Source organism: Lepidochelys olivacea (assembly GCF_965140295.1).
Source record: "Lepidochelys olivacea isolate rLepOli2 genome assembly, chromosome: 5".
Classification (NCBI taxonomy): Eukaryota; Metazoa; Chordata; order Testudines; family Cheloniidae; genus Lepidochelys; species Lepidochelys olivacea.
The window spans coordinates 126,456,247-126,482,924 of NC_140415.1; the positions used below are offsets into that span (position 1 = coordinate 126,456,247).

General features: G+C 43.4%; 1 protein-coding gene across 1 annotated transcript in view; it reads left to right on the top strand.

The window, feature by feature from the left end:
• Positions 1-26,678, top strand: part of PAX5 (paired box 5) — a 218,491-nt gene that overhangs the window by 55,984 nt on the left and 135,829 nt on the right. Inside the window, exon 6 of the mRNA XM_084628658.1 lies at positions 18,988-19,163. Within this exon, the coding sequence (XP_084484784.1) occupies positions 18,988-19,163 (176 nt within the window). The remainder of the gene's footprint in view (positions 1-18,987; positions 19,164-26,678) is intronic.

Consider the following 26,678-nt stretch of genomic DNA (forward strand, 5'->3'; position numbering starts at 1 on the left):
GCAATACGTGCAAACGATGCCCCATACAAAAAGTACCTCGGGCCAGAGCTGAAACCCCCTACAATGGCTTTGTGGTGTTCTGACAGCTCAAACCAGCCATAAACCCAGCTTAAAGGTCCACTTGAGGATCCCCCATGTGTAGGGGGCTCTTCAGTGCTAGAGCTTCCATCACAGCACCCTCTGACTGCTGATACAGTGGTCATGTGTGGGGGTGAAGAGGACCTGACTGGGTATCCCTATGTCCCCATGATCCCTATCTTCTGGAACAGCCTTTGGGTCTATGTGCAACTGGCACAATGTGGATTAGCCTCCATGCATAGAGGAAGGTCTGGCCATTGGATTAAGGTAGAGCAAAGCTGATGTAAAGCCACATCTGAAACTCCTATTCCCAGCCAAGCTGTGCTGGGTGCACAAAGTCCAGAATCTGGCCCCTAATTACTTCATTTGTTTTGTCTGCAAAGTACTCCGTGCTGCAGTGTGTCTTCTACCAACACACAGCCTTTTGCAGTAGAACTGGCAGGCAACAGCTTTCCCATCCCAAGAAAATATTTGAGATTTTGAAAAAACGTCCTGGCCGGAATCAGGATGAAATGTCAGAATTTCAAAAATTCTCGAACCAACAAAATGAAACATTTCGGTTTGCGTCGACCAAAACGTTCATTTCAATGATGAAATGTTTCATTTTGATTTTGACTATTTTATATCAGTTTTTTTCTCTAGCTCAAAGTTTAAAGCAAAAAGTAATTTTAAACCAGAAAACTGAATTTTCATTTTACAAATGTCAATGGGATTATCTATTTGATCTTGTATTTAGCTGGGACACTCTTAGTCCCTTGCCCGGACCTGAAGAAGAGCTCTGTGTAGTTCGGAAGCTTGTCTCTCTCTCACCAACAGAGATGGGTCCAATAAAAGATATTACCACACCCACCTTGTCTAGCGAACTGGACATTTTGATAACTTCAAAACTCTTTTTTCCAACTTTTTTCAAGTTGAGAAATTCATTGAAATGGATCCTTTCCCGTGAACAGTTTCAACAAGGCAACATTTTTTTGATGGGAAAACATTTTTATCAAAATTCCCAACTAGCTGCCACGCACAGGATACGCAGTGTCCAGTTCAGTACCACTGGCTTCAGTAGGTGCATGCTCAAAACCACAGAGCGCTATGCACTCAACACTGGACTTTAGTTTTCAATCCACCACCATCCAGTCACAGAAGTTATTTGGAGAATAATTTTGAGTAATGAAATTAATTGAGGAAATCGTAGTCTGTTCATGGAGAATTGGCTGACACGAGGAGACAAAATTCCGTTGAGCTATTCATTACAAATTATTTGCAGAGTTCTGCCGTTTTCTTTTTCCTGGCCAAGTTACCCAATGAAATGCAAAGAAAATGCAAAGAAAATAATGGAATGTAGAAAAACTCAGCCACAGAAATGAACAGAGCAGAAAATTGTGAGTGTTTGCTGGAAATCGTCTTCTGATGCATTCATTTCCACTGGATTCCTAAGCAAAGCTAAAGAGACAGAATCACTTGTCTCACAAAGCATTGACAGAGCTCCAGTGAGAGAGCGCAGGAAGCAACCGACTCGACATAAAACTTCCACACTAATAATGAAAGGAGTTTTTAAAATAATGGAAATATATACAGTGAAGTACGTTCAAACTTGCCTGATAAGGGAATCCCTGGCAATATATGCAATATCCAGGGATTTGCACTGTAGATGGCTGAAGTTACTGCAGGATAAATAATTAATGTTGCACTAATTAATTCATTAATTAGTACAGAGCTACACTGTTTTTTTTCCCTTCAAAAATAAAATCTTGCCTGGTTTGATTTTGTGCTGTACTCAACACATCAGAATATTTTAGGTTTCTAAAAGAAGAGCCAGCAAACCCAATATAAAGGATTTATCTCTTGTTGGAGCACTGAATGCTTTTGGACTCCTTCCGTTGTGCAATTTTAAGAAACTGTGATTACAAAAGTTTTAATAATTAAAATAAGGTGGCACTAAGATGCTGTGTGCCACTGTGGTATAGTTGGCTCTCTGGTGTGTTCTCCTTCTCCCACAATGTGTCTTGTCTAATTAGATGGAAGCTCTTCAGGGGCAGGAACTGTGCTGCTCTGTTTGTGCAGCACCTGGCACAGTGGGGCCCTATTCTTGGTTGGTCCTGAGGCACTGCTGTAATGAACTTGTTGCATTCATCATGATTATGTATTATGTTGGTACATGCCAATGGAATATGAAATTTAAGGGGTGGGTAGTGGCTAAAATCTAAATTCGCAGGTTGAGATCTCCATGCCCTGGATTAATGAAGATTCAAAGTTGGGGGGAGGAGAACAGCTGAAGTGGATTCAGACCTAAAGTACAATGATAAATGCATAACTATTATTATTTATTATTTACTATTAGCTATTTATACATATCAGTACTGTGCATGTTTACGTGCTAATAGAGAACACACACGTGCACACATTTATAGTACCGTGCCATCCAAAGACTCACCACTTGGGGTCTTGTGCGCCTTCCATTCAATGCAAAGGACGATGCCCTCTGGGACCAGACACTGCCAGGTGTGTTCCAGGAATGGGATTTTGGGTGGCAGTGTTGGGCCCAGAGGGCTGAATCACAACTTTGAGAGCCATGGAGCGCTGGAGGAGATGGAGTACAGGGTGCGCCCCAGTGCCAATGGAGAAATGCGTTAAGACTGTGGGAGTCAAATGGCCTCCAGTTTCATGAGCATTGGGTCTTGCTACACCTGCAGCACTGCGGATGCCTGTGCTTCCCACTGCCATGTTGTCCCCTTGGGCTTGCTGGTATGCAGTTGGCCCCAGGCCCCTAGCTCTCTGAGAACAGTAGCTAAATCACGGTTGCCTCTTGCACGTGTGTGCTAGGCTGCAGGCAGGATCCTTGCTCTCAGCATATAGAGTACATCATAGTGTTTGTGACAGATAACGGCGTGGGCCGTTATATGGGCACTCTTTTCCCCCAAGTTAGGGATGAACTTGGCACTCACAAGTGACAGAGAAATGGGGCCACACATGGGTTTTGTAAATTCATCATCGTAACCACATTAAGCCCACAAAGCTCTTAAGAGAACATGGTGAACAGACCCCCTACGCCTGCATGAAGCCCTATTGAAGTCAATGAGGCAGGGTGCATATGGTTCTCTCTACAGTCGGGGCCTATATTATTTCAGATCCCCACATTGCAAACTTCCGGCACGCTGGCTTCTGGCTCTGACATCCTGGCCCTCTCAATGTCAGTGGCAAAACTCCCAGTGACACCAGCGGGGCTGGGATTTCACTCTCTGTGTATGTATCTCATAGGACAAGTTGTAGGTTTCTTAGCATTTTAATCAAGTTTATCTCCAAAGTGAGGCTAAAGGCACAAGCTGTCATTCTGTAGCCATCAGAATGAACGATGCACAGACACAATTTCTGGGCAGGAGAAATAGACGGAAATGTTTGGGTTGTGAAATTGCACAATATGATATGGTGGAATTTTATGCATCCTTTTTGTTTGTTTGTAATGAATGTTGCCCAACTCTAACCCACTGATAAAATATGTAAAATACTATTAAAACTACATATTTCACATAAATTGCAATAATACACTTGTAAATATTTTATACTATAATAGGGTTCTGATCTCCATTATGGAGTAAAGTCCCACTCCTACAAAGAGTCACTCATGTACACAACTTCAAAGATGCAAGTCATTCCATTGAGTTCAGTGGAACTGACCCCATGCTTAAATTTAAGCATGTGAAAGTCTTTACAGGATTATGCCCCTAATTCTTGAGTTTTAAAAGCTGAAGCCATATTCAAATGATACTAGGCAAAAAGCATCTCGACAGTTTCTGTCACTGTGGTGGCCAGAGGCATTGGTACACCGCAGTCCCTCCTATTCTCTGCTCGTGGCACATAATAGTCTAGTGTCCTGTGGGCTGTGATACTTTGATCTAATTTCAGTTGCTGGGGTAGTGTGCGGGTGCTGGTGGCCTGTGATATTCAAGGGGTCAGCCTAGATGATCTGGTGGTCCCTGGAGGCTGTGAACTCTGACTCTTCTGTGTACTGTTTTTGGATTATAAGGTCTTCGGGAGGAGGGACTAACTCTTCCTGTGTGTTGGTTCAGTGCCTAGCACAATGGGGCCCAGTCTCCCTTGGTGCCTCTAGCTGCTATTGAGATATCAGTTAAATAATTTAATTGGTATTTATTTACATGACTGCAATCTGAAAGTAACAGGTACAAATACTATACTAATAAAAGCAAAAAAAATAATTCTCATCAATGAATATTTAATGTCAGTTGCTTTTGAAGAGTGTATCATTCTGAACCATGCAATGTCTGGAACTGGATCTAGAGCCCATCAAAGTCAATAGGAGTCTTTGAGTGGGCTTTGGATCAGACCCTTACCTAGTTAATGTTTGTATATCAGATGCGGCGGCTGATTTGGCACTAGGCTGCGCTAGTGTTCACTTTAACTCTGCGTGTTGCACCCTTAACTCCATTACACACAAACACAAATAGTTTAGTCAGTGTAACAGCACGTTCCACTCTTCCGCAGAGGTGCTGGTTTCATTCATTAATAATGTGTACTGGTTTGAACAGTGGTGTGCGGAAAGGGAGGTGGTCTGCTGTGTGCAAATTCCTTTAATCCACCCTTCAAATAGGTGTTAGTCTAGTCAGGTATGTCATGCTAACATCCTGGGACCGACACGGCTACAACAACACTGTGTTAGTCAGGTATGTTCAGACAGCACTGTCATGAAGCATTGAATAGCGTAGAATCCGCTTTATTCAAGAAAGTGGTTCTGAACCTCTACCCAGCCCTGGGGCGAAGTCCTGGCCTTGCTGAAGTCTGAGAGTTTTGCTGTTGGTTTCAGAGGGACCAGGATTTCTCCCGTGGTAGTGAAGACCAGACAGGATACTCCTGCAGGAGGCTCCTTCGTGGATGGTATCCACTCCTCCAGGATGGTCCCTTGCGTTTTGGAAAGTGCCTCCAGCAGATCCATAGATTTTTATTTTATTATTATTATTTTTTTAAAGCCAGAAGGGACCTGTTCAGTCCTCCAGTCTGACCTCATGTATATCACAAGACAGAATTTGGATAGTAGACAGGCACAAGTCAGTGCCTGGCATAAGGAACATATGGGCTGGCCTGGCACTATTTGTTGCTATCTGCCAGACAAAGTGAGGCCAATTTGGCTGTGGCTATTCATGAGCAACAAAAGCAGGCCGTGCTTTAGGCTTCCCTCTTCCTCTCTGAACAGCACAGTGTTGGGTTTTGTATATTTGTGTAGTTTTGTAGAGTCTAGCTGCAACAATGATGGGCACTTAAAACACCCCAATTAAACAAAGAGAGAAAACTAGTCTCTGGGCCTGATCCTGTGTGCACATAACCATGTGTATATTTCTTACCAGAGGAGATCCATTGGCTTTGATAGGGCTCTCCACAGGAGTAGGGTATGCATATGTGCAAGTGTTTATAGCATTGGGTGCTTCTTTGGGGTGGATACTGCAAGGTGCTGAGCACTCAGGCCCTGATTGCTTAAGCCTGTGCTATTTATGTGCTTAAAGTTAAGCATGTGCATAAGTGGTTTGCAGGATCAGGGCCAAAGTGCTCAGCACCTTGCAGGATTGAGCTCTTCATCAACCAGCTCTTTTCAGTACAACTATCCAGGAACCGCTCCCAACCGGCATCTTCATAGAGCATGGGAGAATGTACTGCTTGGTATAGCACCTAAAACACAACTCCGTCAGCTGCCATACTGGGTGAAATCCTGGCCCCACTGAAGTCAGTTGCAAGAGTCCCATTGATTTCAATGGCACGGAGATTTCACCCATGGATCCATTCTGTTAACATCAACAAATACCTTATATAAGAAGTGAAAGCATATTGGCTGTGTTGACAGAGATCCTTTTGGATTGTTCATATATTTTTGCACCGTTTTTCTTTCTCAGCTATCAGATTTAGGTCTCTTTTCTAGTTCTGCTTCCCTCTTGACATCTGGAGTAATGTACTTATAGGATCCAGTTCACATGTACACTAAATAAGACCCCTTTTCACTGCCATCCTGGTATAAAGTAGTCGCCGTGTAAATGAAAATCAGGCCCATACGTAGCCTGGATATGGTAATGTAAGAAGAAGCTATCAGTTCTTTGGGGGATATTAAGGCATTATTTGCCTGTTATTTGTGGTATGTTCTTACAACAAATCAGTAGCAACAGCAAACCCTTCATTTTTGAACAAACATCTCTCTTGAGCAAACATCTGTCTGTCTATCTATCTAACCATCTCTCCATTCCTAAGAGTCTTACCACTGACCAGAGATGCTAAGCATATCCACTATAACAACGAGGAGTCCTTGTGGCACCTTACAGACTAACAAATTTATTTGGACATAAGCTTTCATGGGCTAAAACCCACTTCATCAGTATTTTTCAAAGTTACAAATTCTTGTCCCATCAGGTATAAGGGGAGTCTGGGTTTGGCAGGGCTGTGTTAAACAGAGGCTCCAGCTTTATCTTTGGCTGATCCTTTTCCATCTTAGGAAAACATTCATAGAAATTGCTTTTCAAAATAAGTGATTAAAAGACGTTAAAACATGATGTAGCGTGATGTAGAAATGATTTAAAAATACCTTAGGTGACCCTATAACATACAGTTAAAAAGCAATTTCAGACTGGCGTGCATAAAATGTGCACATGTCTCTCTGACATGTCGTGTGACACATCTTAGAAAAAGGGATTAGGAAGAAATCAATTTCTCATAATTTATTAATAACCTCGTCGTGTCCGTTCTTTTATTCAAAGAATTACAGCAGTTACAATCCCCCTTACATAGTATAGAAATTCTAATACTGTACAAGGGTTATAGTTAGAACTGGCTCTAGGGGTTCTGCTGCCTAGGCAAACTAGCCAGTGGCCACTTCCACTTGCCCTGAAGTCATCCATACCATTAACTTAGATACAAAACCTGCTGAAATCAAAAGGACACTTTCCTTTGACTTCAATGAGCTTTGGATTAGGCCCTTACTAAATATTTTGTTGCCTCTTATATTTCACTGACCCCCTGTTCTGCCTGTCTGATTGAGCCAGTCCTAATTGTATGACACTTTGCATAATGTAGTGCTGATTGAGTTCCTTGTTTTTTTTTTACTCAGCTTCTTTATTTTTAAATTATACCCTTGAGGGTTTGATCTCCTTGCCCGTGGGAGAAATGTATCGTTAGAAATAGCTTTTGTGATACTGTATTTTTTTTTAAAGTGCCTGCAGTCTCAGTATTTCCATCTCCAAGAATTCAAAAGTCACGAATCAACCCTCCGCCCCACTCCCAAATCATGAGATTGGTTTAAAAATCATGAGATTAAAAGGAAAAAAAATCTGGGTTCTGTGTTTTGTAGTTTATGGGCTTTAGGGTGCAGTCTGGTTAAACCTCCAGGCTTTTCTCTGCAACCTTGAGGACTGGAAACCTACTTTATTAAAAAGGAAAGCTGAGATTCTGCATCCGATGAAGTGAGCTGTAGCTCATGATAGCTCATGCTCAAATAAATGGGTTAGTCTCTAAGGTGCCACAAGTCCTCCTTTTCTTTTTGTGAATACAGACTAACACGGCTGCTACTCTGAAACCTGACATAATCCTGTGACTCCAGGACCTGGAGCTTTAGGGATAACACCAAATGTCACGAGACTCATGATAATATTGCAATAGTTGGCAACACTGCACCATGTAACTACTTTCCTTTGGCTTTTAGCATAAAGTTTTGGAGTGACATCACTGGAGCTCAGAAGGCCCATAACACAACAGAGCACAATGGTTCTGCTACGATGGGGGGGGGCTAGGAGATACTTTTGTGGCGAGTGTGGGGAACTCTACAGCACCAGCATGTCATGGGACTGAGTTCTGCAGTGCTGCAAGGAGAGAAAGGGAGCTCAAGACCTGCCAACACCACCACAGCAGTGGACGGTGTCTGGTAGAAAGGGGCTCAGTGTAGCTGATTCAGGAGTGCAGGCCATTTGGGTCATGAATGGCACCAATTCATTGGCTACATTCCCTGTGCAGGAGGCCAAGATATACTGGATTAAGGCTTTAGGCACAACACACCACTGGCTCCCCGGCTTCACCTCTGCAGTCCTGGCCCCATACCATGGTACCACCTCCCACATGGGCATGACTGGTAGCAGGATGCCTCCTTCACCAGAAAGCGGGGAGGGTGCGCACGTTCTACATCTCACCTCACAAAACACTGTCTCATATAGGCCCAGAGCCAGCCTCTCTGCCATGGCTAGAGCTGGGCAAAATTTTTCAGATGTAACTCCCCCCCAGCCCCCGCAGTGAAAAATGCAGATTTGGCCACTCAAGAACATTTCACAAATTCATATCAGTTTTGTGGAATTGCTTCAGACGAAAAAAAAAAACCCCAAGAAACCCCAGAAAGTCTAAATGTTGTGTTCGACACTTTCTAAATGAAACATCAATTTTGGGGGGCAAAATGACCTTTTTTCTTAGAAGGTTCCTTCAGATTTATTAAAAAAAAAACAGGAAAAAAAAAACAGGAGGGCAGGGGGGAGAAAAATCCATCAAAACACTCAGTCATACGGAGTTTTTTTTTTCAAAAAATCGGAAACAATTTCTTTTTATTTCACTTTTGTATTTGCCAAAAAAAACAACCAAAAAGTAAATTGTTTCCAGGTTGACCTAAACCACATTTTTTCCTGATTTTTTTTTTGCCCCCCGGAACGGTCAGTGAACCAGAAAATCCGTCATTTGCACAGCTCTCGCTCTAGCCAAGATCCAGGGTCTTGTGTGTCAGGCAGCTTCCTGATTCTCTGCCCAGCTCAGCCCTGGCCACAGCCCCAGTGCAACCCAGTGGCTGTTCTGTCCTACACCAGTTAGCAAGGGTCCCCAAACCCCCTACATCTGGCCAGGTGGGGGTAGGAGCCAGCTATGCCGGCTTTACCCAGCCTGAAAACTCTCCCAAACTGGTGGGATTCTCATCTGGCCGGATACGCGCTGTGAAACAGGATCCAAACCATGACACTCAATACTTGCTTATGCCTTTTAAAGTGCCCAGCTGTGAACCTGAACACCCGCTGCGCCTGCCAGCACAACCATTACTGATGGTGGGGAGTGCCCGTACACACAAGCAATCCCATTCAGGACAGCAGCACTGTTTGCACACGTGCTTACCAATTAGCATAAGGGATGCAGAGTCCAACTTGTGGGGATCAGATTTGTTGAGTAAGACGGTGTGAGTTTTATGATGTTCCTTTTCTGACTATAGTGCACTTGAACGTGATTTGGGAGCAGCAATTGCGTTAACACAAATGGATTTTATGGTAAGATTTCAATATGGGTGTATGAGAGCTTTAAAGGGATAATTTGTGACCCATTGAGTTGATGGTTTATAATGGCACTAAGGCTACGTTTAAATATACTGTGTTTAAACAAAGCAAACAACTCCCCAAGGAAAAACCCTCAAACAAAAAAAAACCCAACCAACCAAACCCCCTCACAAAATCTTTCCTACATGCCTTTGATCAGGTGCTCACATATCCAGCAATTCTGCAGTCACGGAATTGACGCCTTGTTGCAGAACTGTGCTCCAGAATCTCAGCCTTCATTTAAAAGCTATTCATTTCCTAGCTTTCATAGTAGCAAGGAAAAATCTTAAAAACCACGACCCCAAATGTAACTAAGGTAGCATTGTCTGCCGACTGTCTGGAACAACAGCTGGGAAAGGAGAACTGCCCCAGACGAATCTGTGGGGTAATAAGACTGCAACATGAAGATGGCAGTGTAATATCAAGACCATTAACTGTTTCATTGTTGATCATTTTAGCAGAGGCATTCAGGTAATGGGTTTATTCCCAATCTTGGACTGCTTCAATTCTTTAATTTATCTGACCCTGTTGCAGAATATCCACTATATCCAGGGACCTGGCTGCAGGGTGTAGATCCTGCTAGCCTCGGAACACGTGGGGTCTAGCCTTGGAGAGGCCAGCCGCTGTTTTGGTTTACGACACTGTGGCAAGTCAGAGTGCTTATGGCCATTTTAAAAGGGTTAAGGCAGTATTTAAAAAACAAAACAAAACCCCAGGAGTATATTTGAGGCAAACAGATGTGCTGTAGAGAACCACACTTGAATACTCTTTAAGGTACCTGAGGTCACACCCTTCTCAGAAGGGATGGAACATAAGGGTGACTGCTGATTGCTGGGGTCAGAATTCTATCGCTCGTGCAAACAAGAGTCCCCACACTTCAGAATCAATCTCTCTCTTATCATTTATGTTAAGGCTCCATTATGCTATACATGATGCCATGCAGTCTAGTTTTCCCATAGATTTTTAGGGTCAGGAGGGATCACCAAGTCTGACGTCCTAGTATTATCCCCATTTTACAGATGGGAAACTGAGATGACATGACTTACCCAAGATAATAAAGAGAGTCTGTGGCAGAGCTGGGAATAAAATGTCCTTAGTCCTAGGCCAGCGCATTAACCACAAGGCCATGCTCTCAGTTGCAAAGTGCCCTGTTACAGTTCCAAGGAACAAGTGTGGCTGGCCAGAGGCTGCTCGACACAATCTGCTGCCCTAGGCAACGTTTCAGGGTGCTGCCACCTCCCACCCGCCATTCAAATTTGGTTTGGCCATTCCTTCATCATGGCGGAGGGGCAGTGGGACCAAACCTGCTGCCCTAGGTGGCTGCATAGCTTGTCTATAGCTAGAGTGGCGTCTGCGGGTGGCAAACAATAAGAGGGAAGCAAGGATGGAGCAGCCAGAGTGCGGTTACACAGGCTAGTTATGTGTGTAACTTGATGACTGTGAATTATTTGACATTTAAAGAGTAGAGATAAATAATAGCAGCAAACCTCCACTAACCCACAGGTATAATTAATCATTCTTTCTATCTTTCCTTCCCTCCCCACCGCACATGCACCCTCCCCGTTTCTGTCAGACTGTGATCACTTTCTAGACATATTGTGCTAAATTCTACATGGGCAATCCCAATTCAAGTCAATAGGAGTTGGAGGTTTGTACCAAGGGCCCAGTTCAGCTCATTGTTTGTATAGCACTTTGAGATATGTGTGAAAGGTGCAAGAAATTAAGTTCTCTTGTACGTATCTAGCTAGCTACGGTATGCAGAATATTACAGGCATGGAAACAAGGCAGAGTAGATCAGATGGTGGAAAATTCTAATTGTTACAACCTATATCACTGTATGGTGGGCTTGGTTTTTACAGTCATTCTGTCTGTGACATCAGTAAAACACAAGAGATTAAAATGCAACATTAATATGGGAGTGTTATCAAAAATTCTGAGTACTTCTAAACTTGGCCATGAGACAATACACTTCAGCATCTATCTGCTGATCTCTGTGTATCCAAGATGAGCAGAACTGGTCCAAGTATATCTAACAGGTCAAGCTTTGAAATGAAGAAGCAATAAGCCAGTGAAATGGTACTATCACCAAAACATGATTGATCAATTGAATTCTATCAGAGACAGTGGACAGTGAGATTAACTCAGGCCTGATAGGTTCAATGAGTTAAAGCATGATGTTCATTTCAGCTTCATTTCACCAGTCTTTGCTTGTGAAATTGGTCAATCAATAGAGGTTGAAGATCATAGATATATATATATCGGTGACCATCTTATAGGGAATATAATCTAGTGTAGTCAGCTCCTGACTCCGGCTGCCTTCAGTGGGTAATGGAGACAGAGCTGAGACTCTGTCAGTGCCATCGAAATGGCCTGATATCTTCTCCAAATGAAAAGTATTTTTGGATCTCTGATGATTTATCTTCCCCCGCCTCCCACCCTCTCACTTTGATCTACGGCAAAAACCATACCCATCTTGGAGAAATATAGTGATTTCTCTTGAAAACATTTCTTCACTGATCAGATATATACACAAAGCTTCTTTATAGTGATATTGTCCCTTGCAAAAATAAATAAGTGTTTAGAAAACTCAGCCAGGATAAATGCAAAGATCTCCCACGGTACATGTGATTTTTTTGAAACCATTACTTTGATACAGACAGAGACCAAGTAACTGCCTGCTACAAAATGCTGAGGAGATGGGCTGGAAATGCAGTTTACATTTTAAGCAAAGCCTTAAATGGTAAAAGTGGTAATTAAACAAAGTGGTAATTAAACAAAGTCTTCATCTTTTTTAGACAAATTTACAGGCATGATACAAGGAAACAAATCACCTTTTTTGCCCCTGGTAATATTTCATTTGCTTCACAATGTTTTAAACGTAGTGGGTAACATCCTTCCTAATTAGTTTGCATCTTCTGTAAGGTGAAGTAATTAGGTATGATATTAGGTAATGAAGTTGGACAGTACAAAGTAGAGACGGAAACCATGTCCTTTATTAGTATGAGCTGTTAATGCTATTGGTTCTCTGCCTTCTTGATTAACCTTTTAAAGCCATGTTGGTACTTAAAAGAAATGCTCCCAGCGTATTTGTCCTATACAATAATATCATAACTTCAGACAAAAGTATTTCACATAGGCCTATATTTAAGATATATCATTGTTAATAGAATGGGGAAAATGTATTCTAGTTGAATGTGAACCTGAAGCCAGCTCCTCAGCTGGTATAAACTTGTTTAGCTCCATATTTTGATTTATACCCGTTGAAAATCTGGTCAGTCATATTCTGCAATTATACACTAATATTAATAACAGTTACACAATACTATTTTCCTTTAATGGATAAGCAAAGATGGTGTGGAGCTGACTTTTTCATTTCCGTTCTTTTAAATACAATCCTGTAGTTCTAATTTTGCATAGGATTTTTAAAAGTGTCTTAAACACAAGTCTCATTTGTGCTCCTAAGTAACTTCTGAGATTCTTACACATATCCTATTGTTCTGTGAAATCTATCCGGGGTAATTATTTGGGTATACACTATTACTACAAGCAAGGTCACAACTTAGCAAATCCTTTAAGGTGGTATCTCCATTCCTCTCCCCCACCTCCCGAAGTAATTCCTTCTTAAATAACCAAGACTTTCGACTCATGGATATTATTCAGGCAGCTCAAGGAGTAGATTGTCAGCAATATACATAAATGACGCACCTTCCTGAAGGTGGACCTGTTATACGCCTGACTGTGCCTGTGTTATTTACAGATTTTTATTTACTGCTGGGAACTCCTTTACTAGCACGAGTGTTGATTATATTAGCCTACAGCTGCCTAAACTGATTCAGATTTATTCAGACGGTGGCCAACATTTCTTGTTAAAGTGAAGCTCACTTTTCAGGGTAAAAGAAACAACAACAACTAAGGAGGAGTTTGTAGTTTTGCTTATTGATCCGAAGAAAGCTGCACAGAGAGCTCTGACTGCCTTTCTTCTAGTGAGGAATGGCCAGTGGTAAGTATGGAATGGGGAGTCTTTGGGAGCCTGTTGGGATGTCAGTGGGACGCTTCAACTGGCCTGAAAGACCCTGACAAACACGGGTGGTGTCAGACACAATGAGTCCTTTCCTTGAGAATTGTGTGCTAGATTGTGACTTGGATTACATGGTCCACAGGGATAAGACTCTGCCCCCCCAACTTTGATTTGCTACCTGGTTGTTGGGTCTGGGGATGCAGGTTTAAGCAGGTGCACCACTCCCCCAGATCAGGTGGGCAGGGCAGGGAAGGCACAGCCAACCGTAACTGAGCCAGAACATATGGCTGTTGTAGTCAGCTGCTGGGATAGGCCAGCAGAAACTTACAACCCCCAAGGAGCAGGGGCAAATCTGGGAGGGAATTATGAGTACATGCCTTGGCAGCACAATGCTTCCTGGGGTTTCGTCTGGGGTACCATGGTGTGCATCATTACCCCTTTTGACCTGAGCAGCAAGCCATGAATCAGGGACTCCTAGGTTGTTCCAGTTAGGAGGAGAAATTGGTGAGAGTCAGGTATTTTCTGGTGTAATTTTGTTGATTTGCAAGGAATGTGCACAATCTTGTTTCCCTGAACACCATAGGAATCAAACAGCAGGAGACAGTTCCTTTGTTCACTTTTCCAGGCTTGCCCGTCCAGCCAGCACTCTGTACCTAGAAAGCTTTTTCTGAGCTTTACCTCAGGGACACATGACAGTGCTGCCAGGTGTCTCCTTGGCTTTCTCTCTCTGCTTCTGGCTTGCTTCTGTCTCACTGTCCCTGGGTGTATCGCTGCCCACAAAATCCAGATTACTGGATGGGATCTCATACCCCCTTTGTTTTAGGTGAGGCTGTTTAGCTGATTCTCACAGCTCATGAGGGGGAAAAGATCCCAAGCATTTGGATGAGGTTTAACCCAACCCACAACAGCACCATCACTTACATAAGACTGTGCCTAAAGACCGAAACTTGCCTATAAAATATAAACACACACACACACACACAAACACACATATATATACCTGGGGCTGTAAAGGATGAAGCATTTGCTTTGGGACAGTATCCTCTTTCGAATCAAGGAGAATACTGTGCTTGCCTCCTTTATTAGCATTTCTGGAAAGATGCCATTGGACTGGGAACTAATTGTTTTGCAGAGTAGGTGGGTGCGCACATCCTGTTACTGTCAACAAAACATAACCCTCCTAGGCTGGTGCATTGATTATATGAAAAATGTCTTTACCGCTCCCTGGTGCCTGCTTATAACCCAAACTGTTTCAACCTGCCAACGGTCTTTTAATGATCGAAGATGTTCTGATGAACTGAAACAATGCATGATGCTAATGATAATTATCTTGCATTTATATAATGCCTTACAGTCAAATGTGCTCCAAAGACCTGTATGAACTTTACTATTTGACATTATGTACTATGTCCAGGAGATCGGAAGCATGTTGTCCTCCAGTGGAACAAACCCATTCCATAGCGAAATGCAGTGACTATTTAACAGTGCACAGCAATGCTGAGTTACCAGTTCAGGACAGGAAGCGTATGCACTGGAAAATTCAGGTGTTGGGGGGTTGCAGAGGGAGTGTTGGGGGTGGGGTGGGGGTGGATTTAGGTAAGCAGAATGCAACTAACAAAGTTGGAAACTGCTCAGGACAGTGGAGACAAAACCACTCCTTAATGGTCACAAGTAATCAAAACAGAATTAGTCCCAGAATCATTTTTGCCTGTCTCTATATCTTGATAGTGCACCATGTATTGTACATCATTCAGCTAAAACAAAACCAAGTTGTACCAGAAAGTGCTCCAGGTTGCACTCACTGGAAAGGAGGGCAGATCCTGCCCCAAAGTCAGATCCTTCTGCACTGTTGCTGTGGTGCAGTGAGGACCTTACTTTGAGGGAGGATCTGTCCTTAAAAGCACCCTAAACAAGCAGCTGAATATCCTATCCTAAATGAGTTGAAAAATGGTGTATTAATTATTATTATTATTATTGTTGTATTGAGGTAGAGCTCCAGTCCCCTGTGCTAGGCGCTGGCCACATACAGAACTAACAGATGGTCCCTGCCTTAGAGACATTAAAAGCTAAATATGGCTTTTGTCAGCTTGTTCTACCTCCCTGGTTTTGGGGGTTGGAATGGGCATTTGTGGGTTTCACAGTGGCCAAGGCTTAGCCCCAGAGCATTTCTGGTTCTTCTTCTTGTGTAATCAGCCATAGCTGAAAGAGCTGGTGTAACTCTGGGTACTGAAAGAAAATGGCTGCCTTATGCAAATCTGGAAAAAAGGGGCTAAAGGAGGGCGTGCATAATGTGCCGTATAGAAGGCACCTGCTAAGATACTTTTCCCTTGCTTGTTGTCCTGACCATATCACAGCCCTTATTGAATCCCTACACTGGTTCCCCTTTCATCACCACACCAAGCTCTGATCTTGACCTTCAAGGGCCTTAACAATGTTGCCTCTCCCTACTTATCCACGCCTATCTTGTAGCCCTGTGCTCCTGGCAGCTCCACTGATGATACCTGCTTTGGAGATCTGTTTGTCTCCTCTCACAACTGCCTCCGTGCTTTCTTCCATGCTGCCCCCACGTCCTTCCTGCACCGGTCTGCAAAGGCACTGCCCTCTTGTCTTTAAGTCACCACTTGTGGTGAGGTATACGTGGAGTCCTCCAGCTAATGCTGACTGGGTCAAGTGGCTGTGAGGGGTGGATGAGACTGGAGAGTGTGTGTGTGATATATCAAAGGACTTTCAAAATTGAGTATATCTGGCTACAGCCCTGTCCCCTACCCTTCGTATGTCTCTTGTCTTTGATAGTCTGCGTCTTGAGTAGGGACCGTGTCACACTAGGTGTTCGCACAGCGCCTAGCACAATGGGGCCCTGATCCTGACGGGGGCTTTTGGGAGCAATTGTAATGCTACTAAATACTTCTACTGCTACTACTTACAATGCTGAAAGTTATTTTTGGTAACCCAGGTAGTCAGTAACATCCGGTGATGTAACCAAATGATGGCTTGAGCCAAAATAAAGCTAATTCTAATCTTCAGATATGCCCACCAATAAATAAATAAAATCAATGGATGTGCTTAGTGCAAATATGTGGTGTTGCAATTGTTTCTCGTGAAACTAGAATCCACTGCACCATATTTAAACAAAACCAGATCCAATTATACACCCACTCTTTTGATATATAAACATTGCAGGAACCATTAGAAACACATGGAACATTTTCCGGGTCATTCTATAGCTTAGATTATTTTTCTCCCTTTCATCACCCCCTCCTAGGCTGAAATTGTGTAAAGCTTTAACTTCAAAGCCAAATTGTGAATAACATTGGTTTAACCTGAAATTTAAAGCTGGCATTTCCATGCTCTGTAGACAGGGGCTCCCTGGCCTTTTGCTACCATGCAGCTAGCAACCAGAATTTTAATTTTATAAGCCATGGTTGACTAAACCCAGCACTAGGTCTATTAGATATTATTTGATTTGGAATAGAAAAAAGATTTAAAGATACACTGCTCTCCTGTAAACCTTTGTACCTTTTCACACTACTGTATGCATGTCTAGACATTCTGTTCAAAGGACAAGTTCAGATTTTCCCTGATGGATTAAAAAATTGACTTTAAAACTGTTAAATAAACCTACCGGTGATATTCCTAATTTAAATCAGAATGACTGTGTCTAAACAGGTAAATAAAAAGAGGTTATGACTTGAAACATTGGCTATAAAACAAAAGGATTCCTCTTTCTTTTTCCTGGTTTGTCTTCCTAACAGCAACCACACATTCTGTGGGACCAGTATGTTAAAGATGCTGGCCAAAGTTTTCCAAAGTGATTTGTGATTTTAAGTACCTCACTTTTGAGGATCCAATTTAATACACCTTAAAGGGCTCTGATTTTCTCAGTGTTGGTGCGCTGAGGTTTGTGGAAACGAAGGGGCTTTAAATTGTTTCAAGTTGGGCACGCAAAATTACTTTTAAAAATCTTAACCGCTGTACATAAAGACCTAATCCTGCATAAATGTAAGTCAGTGGGAGTTTGGCATGGATTTCAAAGGGCGCAGGATTGGGTCCTACAGGAAGAGTGGTTGTTGCATAGATCTCTTTAGATACTTGCCATCTGCAAGTTTAAATGATGCAGAACCTGTAGTAACAATTGTTAATGCTGCTGGACATCTACAAGCCATTCATAATGGAAGCCATCTTAAATGTAAATAAAACCTTATCTCGTAGGGTATGTTTGAGTTATACAACTCAAACTGTCTTTAAGGCCAGCCCTTGTCTTTAAAATGTGCTCATTTTGGTAGCTAGTGCAGTGTTGCCAGCTCTCACAATTTATTGCAAGTCATGTGGTATCTGGTGTTTTTATTTAAAGCTCCTGGAGTCATGTGAATATGGGAGAATCTCAGCTTTCGTTTAATAAAAGTACATTTGTAGCCCTCATGGTTGCAGGGAAAGGCATGAAAATGCTACCAAGTGCATCTTAAAGGCTCAGAAATCAAAAGGCAAATAAAAAGCAGCCATGTTTTTATCTTCTGAAAATCTTGTTACTTTTAAGCCAATCTCTTGATTTTTGGGGGGCCTGTTTCATGATTTTTGAACCTCTGGAGCTGGCAAAACTGCTGAGCAATGTTGCTAGTCTCTGCGAAATGAATGGGCCTAGAAAACACCCATCGATCTTCAGGAGCTAACCATCCCACCGCTATGGTAAAATCTTATAACTAATACAAGCGGCCACTACAGCCGACACTGGATTGTGAGTCAGGAGCCAAGAGGGCAAAGCAGGCCAGACCCTCTAGGATATAGTCATGGTGCCTATTGGCGAGTGCCAGGCCATCTTTGATAGCTGGGCTGCTATTGGTCAGTCCTAGTTTCTGACCAGCCCTGGGATTGGCTGGTGGGCTACTACTTAGAAAAGGTGGAGCTGGCTGCAAACAGGCCTCTTTTTGCTCTGCCCTCCACTGCTATAGAGCAGACGGCAAAGTTTAGTGTCGCACTGAAATTCACCAGTGAAAAATGTGGCTTGCAGCACAGCAGGAACACCCTTATTCTGCAGGTAGAAGAAGCAGCTAATACATTTAGCGTGTGTGTATGACCGAGGGGCTAGGAAAATCTGCCTGTAACACCTCAGCTGCTGTGTCTTGATGCTATGAACCCTCAGGAATTAGGCATATGGTAACAATGGAACATGTCCATTGCCACTGACGTTTGTTTTTGGGGGCATGGAGAACTGCCTTTTTAAAGATTACTGATAACAGTAAATGTTTATCCCTTGGATCCTGATCATTTTGTTATGTATCAGGATAAAGACACTTTGGACTTGAAAATATCCATTTGCACCTAAGAGAAAGCTAGCCTTTACAGAACCTTATGAAGTTAGCAATGGAATGTGTTTAGGAAATTGCGTTAAGACTTTTCTATTATAAATGACCCCGCTGTTTAATAGAGTCTCTTCTACAAATGTTTAACTTTTCCTTTGGCTTTTGAACACGCTGACACATGTAATCAAAGGACAGAGTGGAACACAGTGAGAGGCCTCTGTGCTGTGGCGGTCATTGTAATAGCTATTTATTCTTCTGTGTATTTTGTCATCTTTGAAAGGTATTCAGGAATCTCCAGTACCAAATGGCCATTCCCTCCCGGGTAGAGATTTCCTTCGGAAACAGATGCGAGGAGATCTTTTCACCCAGCAGCAGTTAGAAGTGTTGGATCGGGTCTTCGAGAGGCAACATTATTCTGACATCTTCACAACAACTGAACCCATCAAACCAGAGCAGGTACGATTGTGAACCACCAAGCTTTCCAAATGCACACTTTCTGGCTGTAGACACTTTCTTGCAGGAGATCACCAAACACTTAGTTCTCTCATTCTAAGTAGGAGAACATTGGAGAGTGGGTATCATGTCAAACTCTATAGCAATAAGTGCACAGCAGTCATACAGGAGTTTGGTTTTAAAAGATGCTGCTTAAAGGATACAAAGTGTTTGGGGTGTATGCATCGGATGGTAGCTATATAGCAGGATTTGCAAAGAAGGGCAAGGTTTTCAGAATTGTGCAGCTAATTTGGGTGCATAATTACTGTGACTGTGCATATAAAGTGGGGTTTTGCACATGTAAATGACCAGTCTGTCATCTAACTGGCCATTTGCTCAGGCAAATACCTGATTTGTGTATACAGTTTGGATGATTGCATGTGCAGATCAGTTGTGTAGTTCTGAAAAATCTGGTCCTGTTTTTAGGAAGATCTTATATTTTCACTCCCGTTTTTCACATATGGGCATAAAGCACTTACAGGTGTTGACTTACTCTGTTTGTTTGCTAAGTAGCAGGTTCTCGCTGCTGTTAGGCCACTGCCTGCTATTTAGTCACAGGTGCAGAATGTGTCTTTGCTGTCCTCTGTGTGATGTAGAAATTAAACTATTGCTGGCCGTTCAAATATAGGGTTCACTTGCCACTGGTTCTGTATTTAGCAAAACATCCGATTAATCACTGGTAATCTCCTGCATTTCCACTGTTGAACCAGGGTTCCAGGATGTAAAGATGGAAGGACTGATCTCCCTTGCTTGAGAGCAATGGAGGGATATCCAGAAAGTGGGAACATCCTGGATAAATCTGGGTTCTGGTAGGAGCTCAAGGAATGGAGAAATATGTTGCTATTAGTTTTTTGAGAGAGTCCTTTGCAGTGCTGAAAATTATGCATTATGTTGGAAATCCCATGAGCCTTCGATCACCAGTGTGATCTCTAAATATTGGAGAAGCTTCTGATTGGTTTTGTGATTGTTGCAGTGTGTACTATTTATGAATGTTGCAACTCTGAACCTGAACTTGTAAAGCCCCTTTCCACTAGGTCACAGTTCATATCCAGCAGTGATGGGGCAGAGGGAAGGAGGCTCAGATCACAATGGGCTTGTTTTGTTCCTAGTTAGAAAAAGCAAACAAGGCTGCTGAGAGACTCAAAGAGTGAAATGCCGTGGGGTGCCACTAGATGGTGATTAGTCCATCGCTAACGTCCGTCCGTCGTGGTAACGTGGAGATGCTAGCACAGCACTTGTCCACATTGTTGACTCTTTCCACACTGGCTACATAAAAGTTTTAGCTGATAGTTCTCTTTCAGTTTCCTTACTTTCACGGGTCGAAAATGATTAAAAAGAAAATGCTGTGGTGGAAAAAGACCGCTTTGCCACCTTGTTGAATCTTCCAGATTCTGAAGGATCCAGCGTCACTCGGAATTGGAGTGTGAAGTCCGAGTACCCAGCCCGGCGACAGATCTGGGCGGGTGAAGTGTTGTAGGGTACCGAACCCTGGCGGTGGGCTTGTTGCTCAGTCTAAGCAGAACAAAAGGATCAGCCCAGGAGTGCTGTGCTATCCTGACCACCACACAGTCAGCTGGCTGTGGTGAAGATTGATCGCATCAGATCCTTTTTATCTGTATTTTTGGGTGGCTGGCTGGTCCTGCTAGTTAGTCGTGAATTAAATGGGAGGAATGGGCCCACTAAGTTAATAACTAAGGCCTGGATCCTCCAAGGTACGTAGGCACCTAACTCCCACTGAAATCTATCCGTTAGGTGTCTCCATACCTTGGAGGTTCTGGGCTTAAGGGCTTGATGCTGTGAGGTGCTGAGCACCTACTGAGAACCTCTGAGTGTCTGTAGCTCCTGTTGAAGTTACTGGGAGCTGAGGGTGTTCAGCACTGCAGAACTGGCCTTCATAGGATTTGATACATTTAATCAAAAATGGAGTTTGCAGCCTGATTGCCTTATAGAGGTCTGAGTGCATTCGCCTGTCTGGGGAAGCTTGGACTCAGGGTTTCCGTTTGTACGACAGGCTGGTCTTTATTTTCACAGCTAGAAGACCGGCAATCCTAATGAACGCTGATGCTATGTACCGTAGCTCTGCTCCATAACTTATAGCAGATGGAGCCCACCTCAGGCCTCCTAAGAGAGGCCAGCCTAGCCCTGCAGACGTGAAGCCCCCCAAAATGGGGAGTCTCTCTGGCTCCAGTCTCAGATCCAAAGAAATCAATTATAAACAAAATGTTTAAGATCTTAATTGCTAGAAGGGGAAAACCAGAAATCTCCTGGCAATATAGTCACAGCAGCCTTAAAAGCCTGATCCAAAGGCCACTGAACTTAATGGAAAGAATCCTGTTGAGTTCAAGGGCCTATGGGTCAGGTGCTAAACTAGCAATGGGGGTAGGAATGATTAGCTATTGCTGAGGAGATACAGAAATATGCTATGCAAGTCATTCGACCCAGAGGTGTGGCATTCTGGCCCATTGTGACAATAAACTGCCTGCTCCCTAACTCAGGTAAATATCCACAACTGTCTGCAGCGCTTCCAGTTTTAGTAATTTTACTTAGGCTCAGCCTTTCTTGAGTTCAAGAAGTGGTTTGCTTGAGTGGGAGCTGCAGGATTTGGTCTGCTATTCACGCAGGTGAATTACAATTCTCTATCCATTCGAATATGGAGCCTCCCACAGTTCTGCCTTGGGAGCCCCCCGTGCGGATTTTCAAATGAGTGGTGAATGGAGATGTGGTCACGCTACAAAATGCACATCTAGGTTTTGAGACGTTCGGGGCATTGGCGCTTGGGCTTTGGCTCGGCCTGTCATGAAGAGAAAGGTCATCTGCGACGTTTAGAGGTGGATCCTGGTTTGGATTTTGAGCTCCTTCAAAGTTTGTGGTGTTTGGATTGCAGCATGTTAGTTTGGTGTCAGCTCTAAACTGAGGGTCTGCAAACGAAAGGCAAAACCCTTCTGTCCGACGCTCGCGTGTGGAGCACGAATAGATGGCCGCGGGAGCTCCATGTGTAGATGAGGCTGAAGATCTTCAATGCAGGATGGAGAAGAGAACTGTGTTTGGAGGTAGCTTACCATGGACTAGGTCTAGGTGTGGTGCAGGGAGCAGTTTGCACTCGCTGCGTGGCGGGCAGTGCCTCTGCCCCTATGCGCTCCCACTCTGAAGGAATTCAGGCCGCACTGGTTGGAATCCTCCCGCGGGCTCTTGCTGGGACATGGCTCTGTGTATGTGTCAGTGTTATGTCCTGATTTAGGGCGCTTACTTACCTTGGTGAACGCTTACCCAAATAAGCAGTCCTGCTGATGCCTCATGGGCATGCTCCGCTGCCTGTTCTCAGTCTATTGAATTTTATTCTTCACATTTTGTTTTAGTCTAGCGTGGGCATAGCCCATGCCAGCTCACAATGTGCGGTTGTCAGACCCCATAAGCTAAGTAAGATTCAGCTGTGTCAGGACTGGAGCGGGGGACTTCTAAAGGAATTCCAGGCTACCAGAGGCACCGGTGCAGCTTCTGAGTCAGTGCTGAAAAAATGCCACAGCCTGGCTCTGGAAATGCTGTGCCTGATGACAGATGGTTTAAGTCCTCAGGACACTTTTCACGCAAGTAGGTGTGACAGCATCAATTCCAGCTTCGGTAACTGTGCTTCACCTGAAGTTTCATTTCTCTGTGGTATTCGTTTTTGCTTCCTGCCCTGAAGTGTTGTGTAGTTTTTCCCTCCGATCTGCAAAACAGCTGCTGTGTGGTACCCCAGGGGTGATTGCAATGCAGAGGTGGGTAAACTGATTGATTGTGGTTTATACGGAGCATTTGGCACATCTGAGAGACTTCAGGCAGGGGTGTTGTGAAACCACATTCACTCATGTTTTTGGGGGGTGAATCTAGTGATAAGCACCATAGAAAAGCCCAGGAGGAAATTAATAATTCTATCTCCAGAGCAGGGTTGGAATAGTGTGCAGTAAATAAGGCCTGGGGGTCAGACACTGAACAATGAGGAGAAAACAAAATGTTGAATAGCTGTTCATTTAGTGAGCATCATCCAGTCAGTGCACACAGACACACAAGGGGGCTGAACTAAGGTTGCAACAGAACCTTAGTTCTAGCATTTCCTAACTTTTGGGTGGTTGGCTTTGCAACCTACATGTTCTTTTAATGTACAGTTTTGTATGCATAAATGCATATGTACATGTTGTAATGTTAAGGTTGTAAGGTCAAGCACTCAAAAGTTAAGAAATGCCAGAATTAAGGTCACCCGTGAAACCTTAATTTGATCCCCTTGCACATACGCGTTCTGGATGGGGGGAAATGCAAAAGAACCCTTCCTGTAAATATTAATTCCTTTTGTCATTTTGTGCCTTTATGTGTTCACTTTCTGCAAGCATCCCGTGATCAGTTTGCACTGGCAGAAACGTTTGGCATAACATAGATTTCATGTATTCCTGGTTTCAGAGTAGCAGCCGTGTTAGTCTGTATTCGCAAAAAGAAAAGGAGGACTTGTGGCACCTTAGAGACTAACCAATTTATTAGAGCATAAGCTTTCGTGAGCTACAGCTCACTTCCTCATCTGAGGAAGTGAGCTGTAGCTCACGAAAGCTTATGCTCTAATAAATTGGTTAGTCTCTAAGGTGCCACAAGTCCTCCTTTTCTTTTCATGTATTCCTGGAAACTGAATTTTAAATTCTCTCTCACAAATTTTTGCACCAGAAGCCCTGTTGCATTCTTCTAATCAAGAAACAAACTGACACCATCTGACCTTTCTGATCAGTCACAGCAAAGAAACCCAGCTTGAGCTTCCCATATTTCTGGTCCATCGTCAAAGAAAGACATTCAAACCATCTTTTCCCAGGCTGGGATCAGAACTTGCTTTTCTTTTTGGTGTCATCTTGGTGTGGGGGCCAGGTCTTGTGGTGAGCTACCCCTTGATGGAGCTTTGTGGGACATGCCAATTGGTCACCCAAGAGCGTCTATCTTCTGAGGGACGGGGATATAACTCTGCTGCTGTTGTCGGGCTCCACATCCTGTTACTGTTCCTAGTGCCACCAGCAGCTGAACTGGTTTTACCCGTACCTGCCAGCAGCCTCAGGCAGAAAACCAGGAGATGTTTAATGAGCACAAATTTATGTAAATTGGATTAAGCCTTACATAGGCTGGGTGGCTGGCCCTGATTAGCGCCATCCGTGTAATTGCATGGCACAATCACTGCTGTCAACAGGCAAAGCTACTGTTTGCACTGGAGGAGCTTAGGCCAGGTGCAGACTCCACCAGTGAAAAGACTGGCTTTGCCTGTCCGCACTAAGCGCTGCAACAGTGCAGCTACACGGACAGCGGCCCACAGACAGCTGTTGTCAGTGCTGCTCTCCAGTCTAGACAGCGCCTTAGGGTGTGTCTTCACTGCAGAATTAACTCGGCTTTTGCCCCAACCTATCCCCGTCCACGCACAAAACTGTCTCAGCTGGGCATGGGCTGGTGCTTTAATCTGGACTAGTTGACCCACCTGGGGCAATAGGCTAAAGCCCTGGTCCTGCTTCTACTCAGCTGGCTCTGCCCACTTTCCACGGAGGACACAGACTAGTTCCACTCTGTGCTGATAGTCCTTCATTGCCTCGCCACAATTGTGCTCTTGAGCCCAGAAGGACAGACCAGATCTCCCACTACTCGCTGGGAAAGAACCCTAAAGTGGATCAGCTGATGGCAGCGCCAAGAACCACAGGAGAGCACGTGTGGGAAACCAGACTCTTGACTGGTTTTGCACTGTGGCTGCTCACATCCGAGCTGGGCTACCTTGGCGCTCAACTTGGGTCAGCGGTACCCAGGTCTAACTGTGAAAAATTCATCCTGGTTTCTCCCCCCACCCGCCCATTGAAATTCAATACTTGGATGAAATTTGTCACTGGAAAACATTCCAACCATTTCTATCACTGGTTAAAATGGGACACATTTTTCACCCAAATGTGAAAAATCCATCCCATTTCTGTGGTCCATATTTGAAACAGATGAAAAATGTTGCTGAAAAATCAACTTTGACCAGCTCTGAGGCACTGGAGGTTTGAGGAGATACACGCCGCTTTCCCTCTCCCATCCCAAGGACAGCAAATGGTAAAGGGCATCCCCATTGCCCTTGGAACGAGGGGATCGCTGGGCTAGGCAGTGAGCTCTGCGTTCATAATTTTGGATACAAACAACATGAAACTTGGTAGCTGCAAAACATTTCACCTGAGTTTCACTTTGAGATTTTCATGTTCTTTTGAACTTGTAATGGAAAAACCCGTGGCGCAAAAACATACCTAAATGTATCTGCAGTGAAGTTCTGTAGACTAAGACTACCGTGTTTTGTTCAGGTCTAATCTCGGATCCACATTGTTTTCTAATCTTGTATTTATCTATGACAGCCATTGTTTAACAGCAACAGCTCAGAGTCTCAGCTGGTATAAATCAGGGTTGCTGCATTGCAATCAGTGGAGCTACTCCAGTTTACACGAGCTGGAAATCTGGCCCAATATATGCACCAGAATCAGACAACTAGAGGATTTAGGTCGTGAATTTCCTACCAAAAACAAATAAATAAATAAATTTTTAAAAAAAATCTAAACTGGATTTTTGTCTCCATCTTAAATGGATTTGCTGTTACACGCCAAGCATTGCACGTGGGTCCACTCCAAGCATTCCACATGGGTCCAATCCTCATTGAAGCCAACAGGAATATTTCCATTGACTTCAACAGGGCTTAGATCAGAGCCGCAATGAGGCATAACCTGGTGTGACCAAATACAACGCTATGTAAATCACAGACTTAAAAGAAAACCACTTGTTATTAATAGCAGATAATTCCCAGCACTGTGCAGCAATTTCCCTGTTGCCTTTGGATTGGATGTCATATTCAGTTTGGGATAAAATTTGAATATTTTGGATTTGGATAAGCATTCAGGAGTTTGATTTGTCATCCACATTTTTTTAACAATCAGGTGGAAGGAAAAAAATGAAATTTTATTCAAAATGAAATACTGCTCCTTAAATCTCCTTTGCTTTAGAAAGAATCAGGATAAGGTAGCTGGAGCAAATATGTGTCTCTTGGCACCTGTGCTTAGAGAGGGGCTTAATTCCCTTTGAAAATTTTCAGTTTTCACTTTTATGAATAATAATCTTAAAAGAACCACGTGTCAGACTGAGAGCTTGTGTTTTCCACTTAAAGGATCTGTACTGCATAGAGGACTCTGCAGTATCTGTAGGAATAAAACCGGTGAAAGAGGGCTGGTAAAATCCTCCTTGTCCAGTTTGAATTTGGGCTTCAGGTATAACAACACACAAGACAATGACATAATGAATATCTTTTTTTTTTCTGGTTAAACTGATTCACCTACTTGCAAAGTGCAATCATTAAATGAGTACAAGCTGAGGAGCTGATGGCATGATCACTGCTTGTGCAAAGCCACTGGACTATGAATAACGCATCCTGGTTTCCTGTTAGAAACTAACGTTTTTGATGAATGATGACTTCTG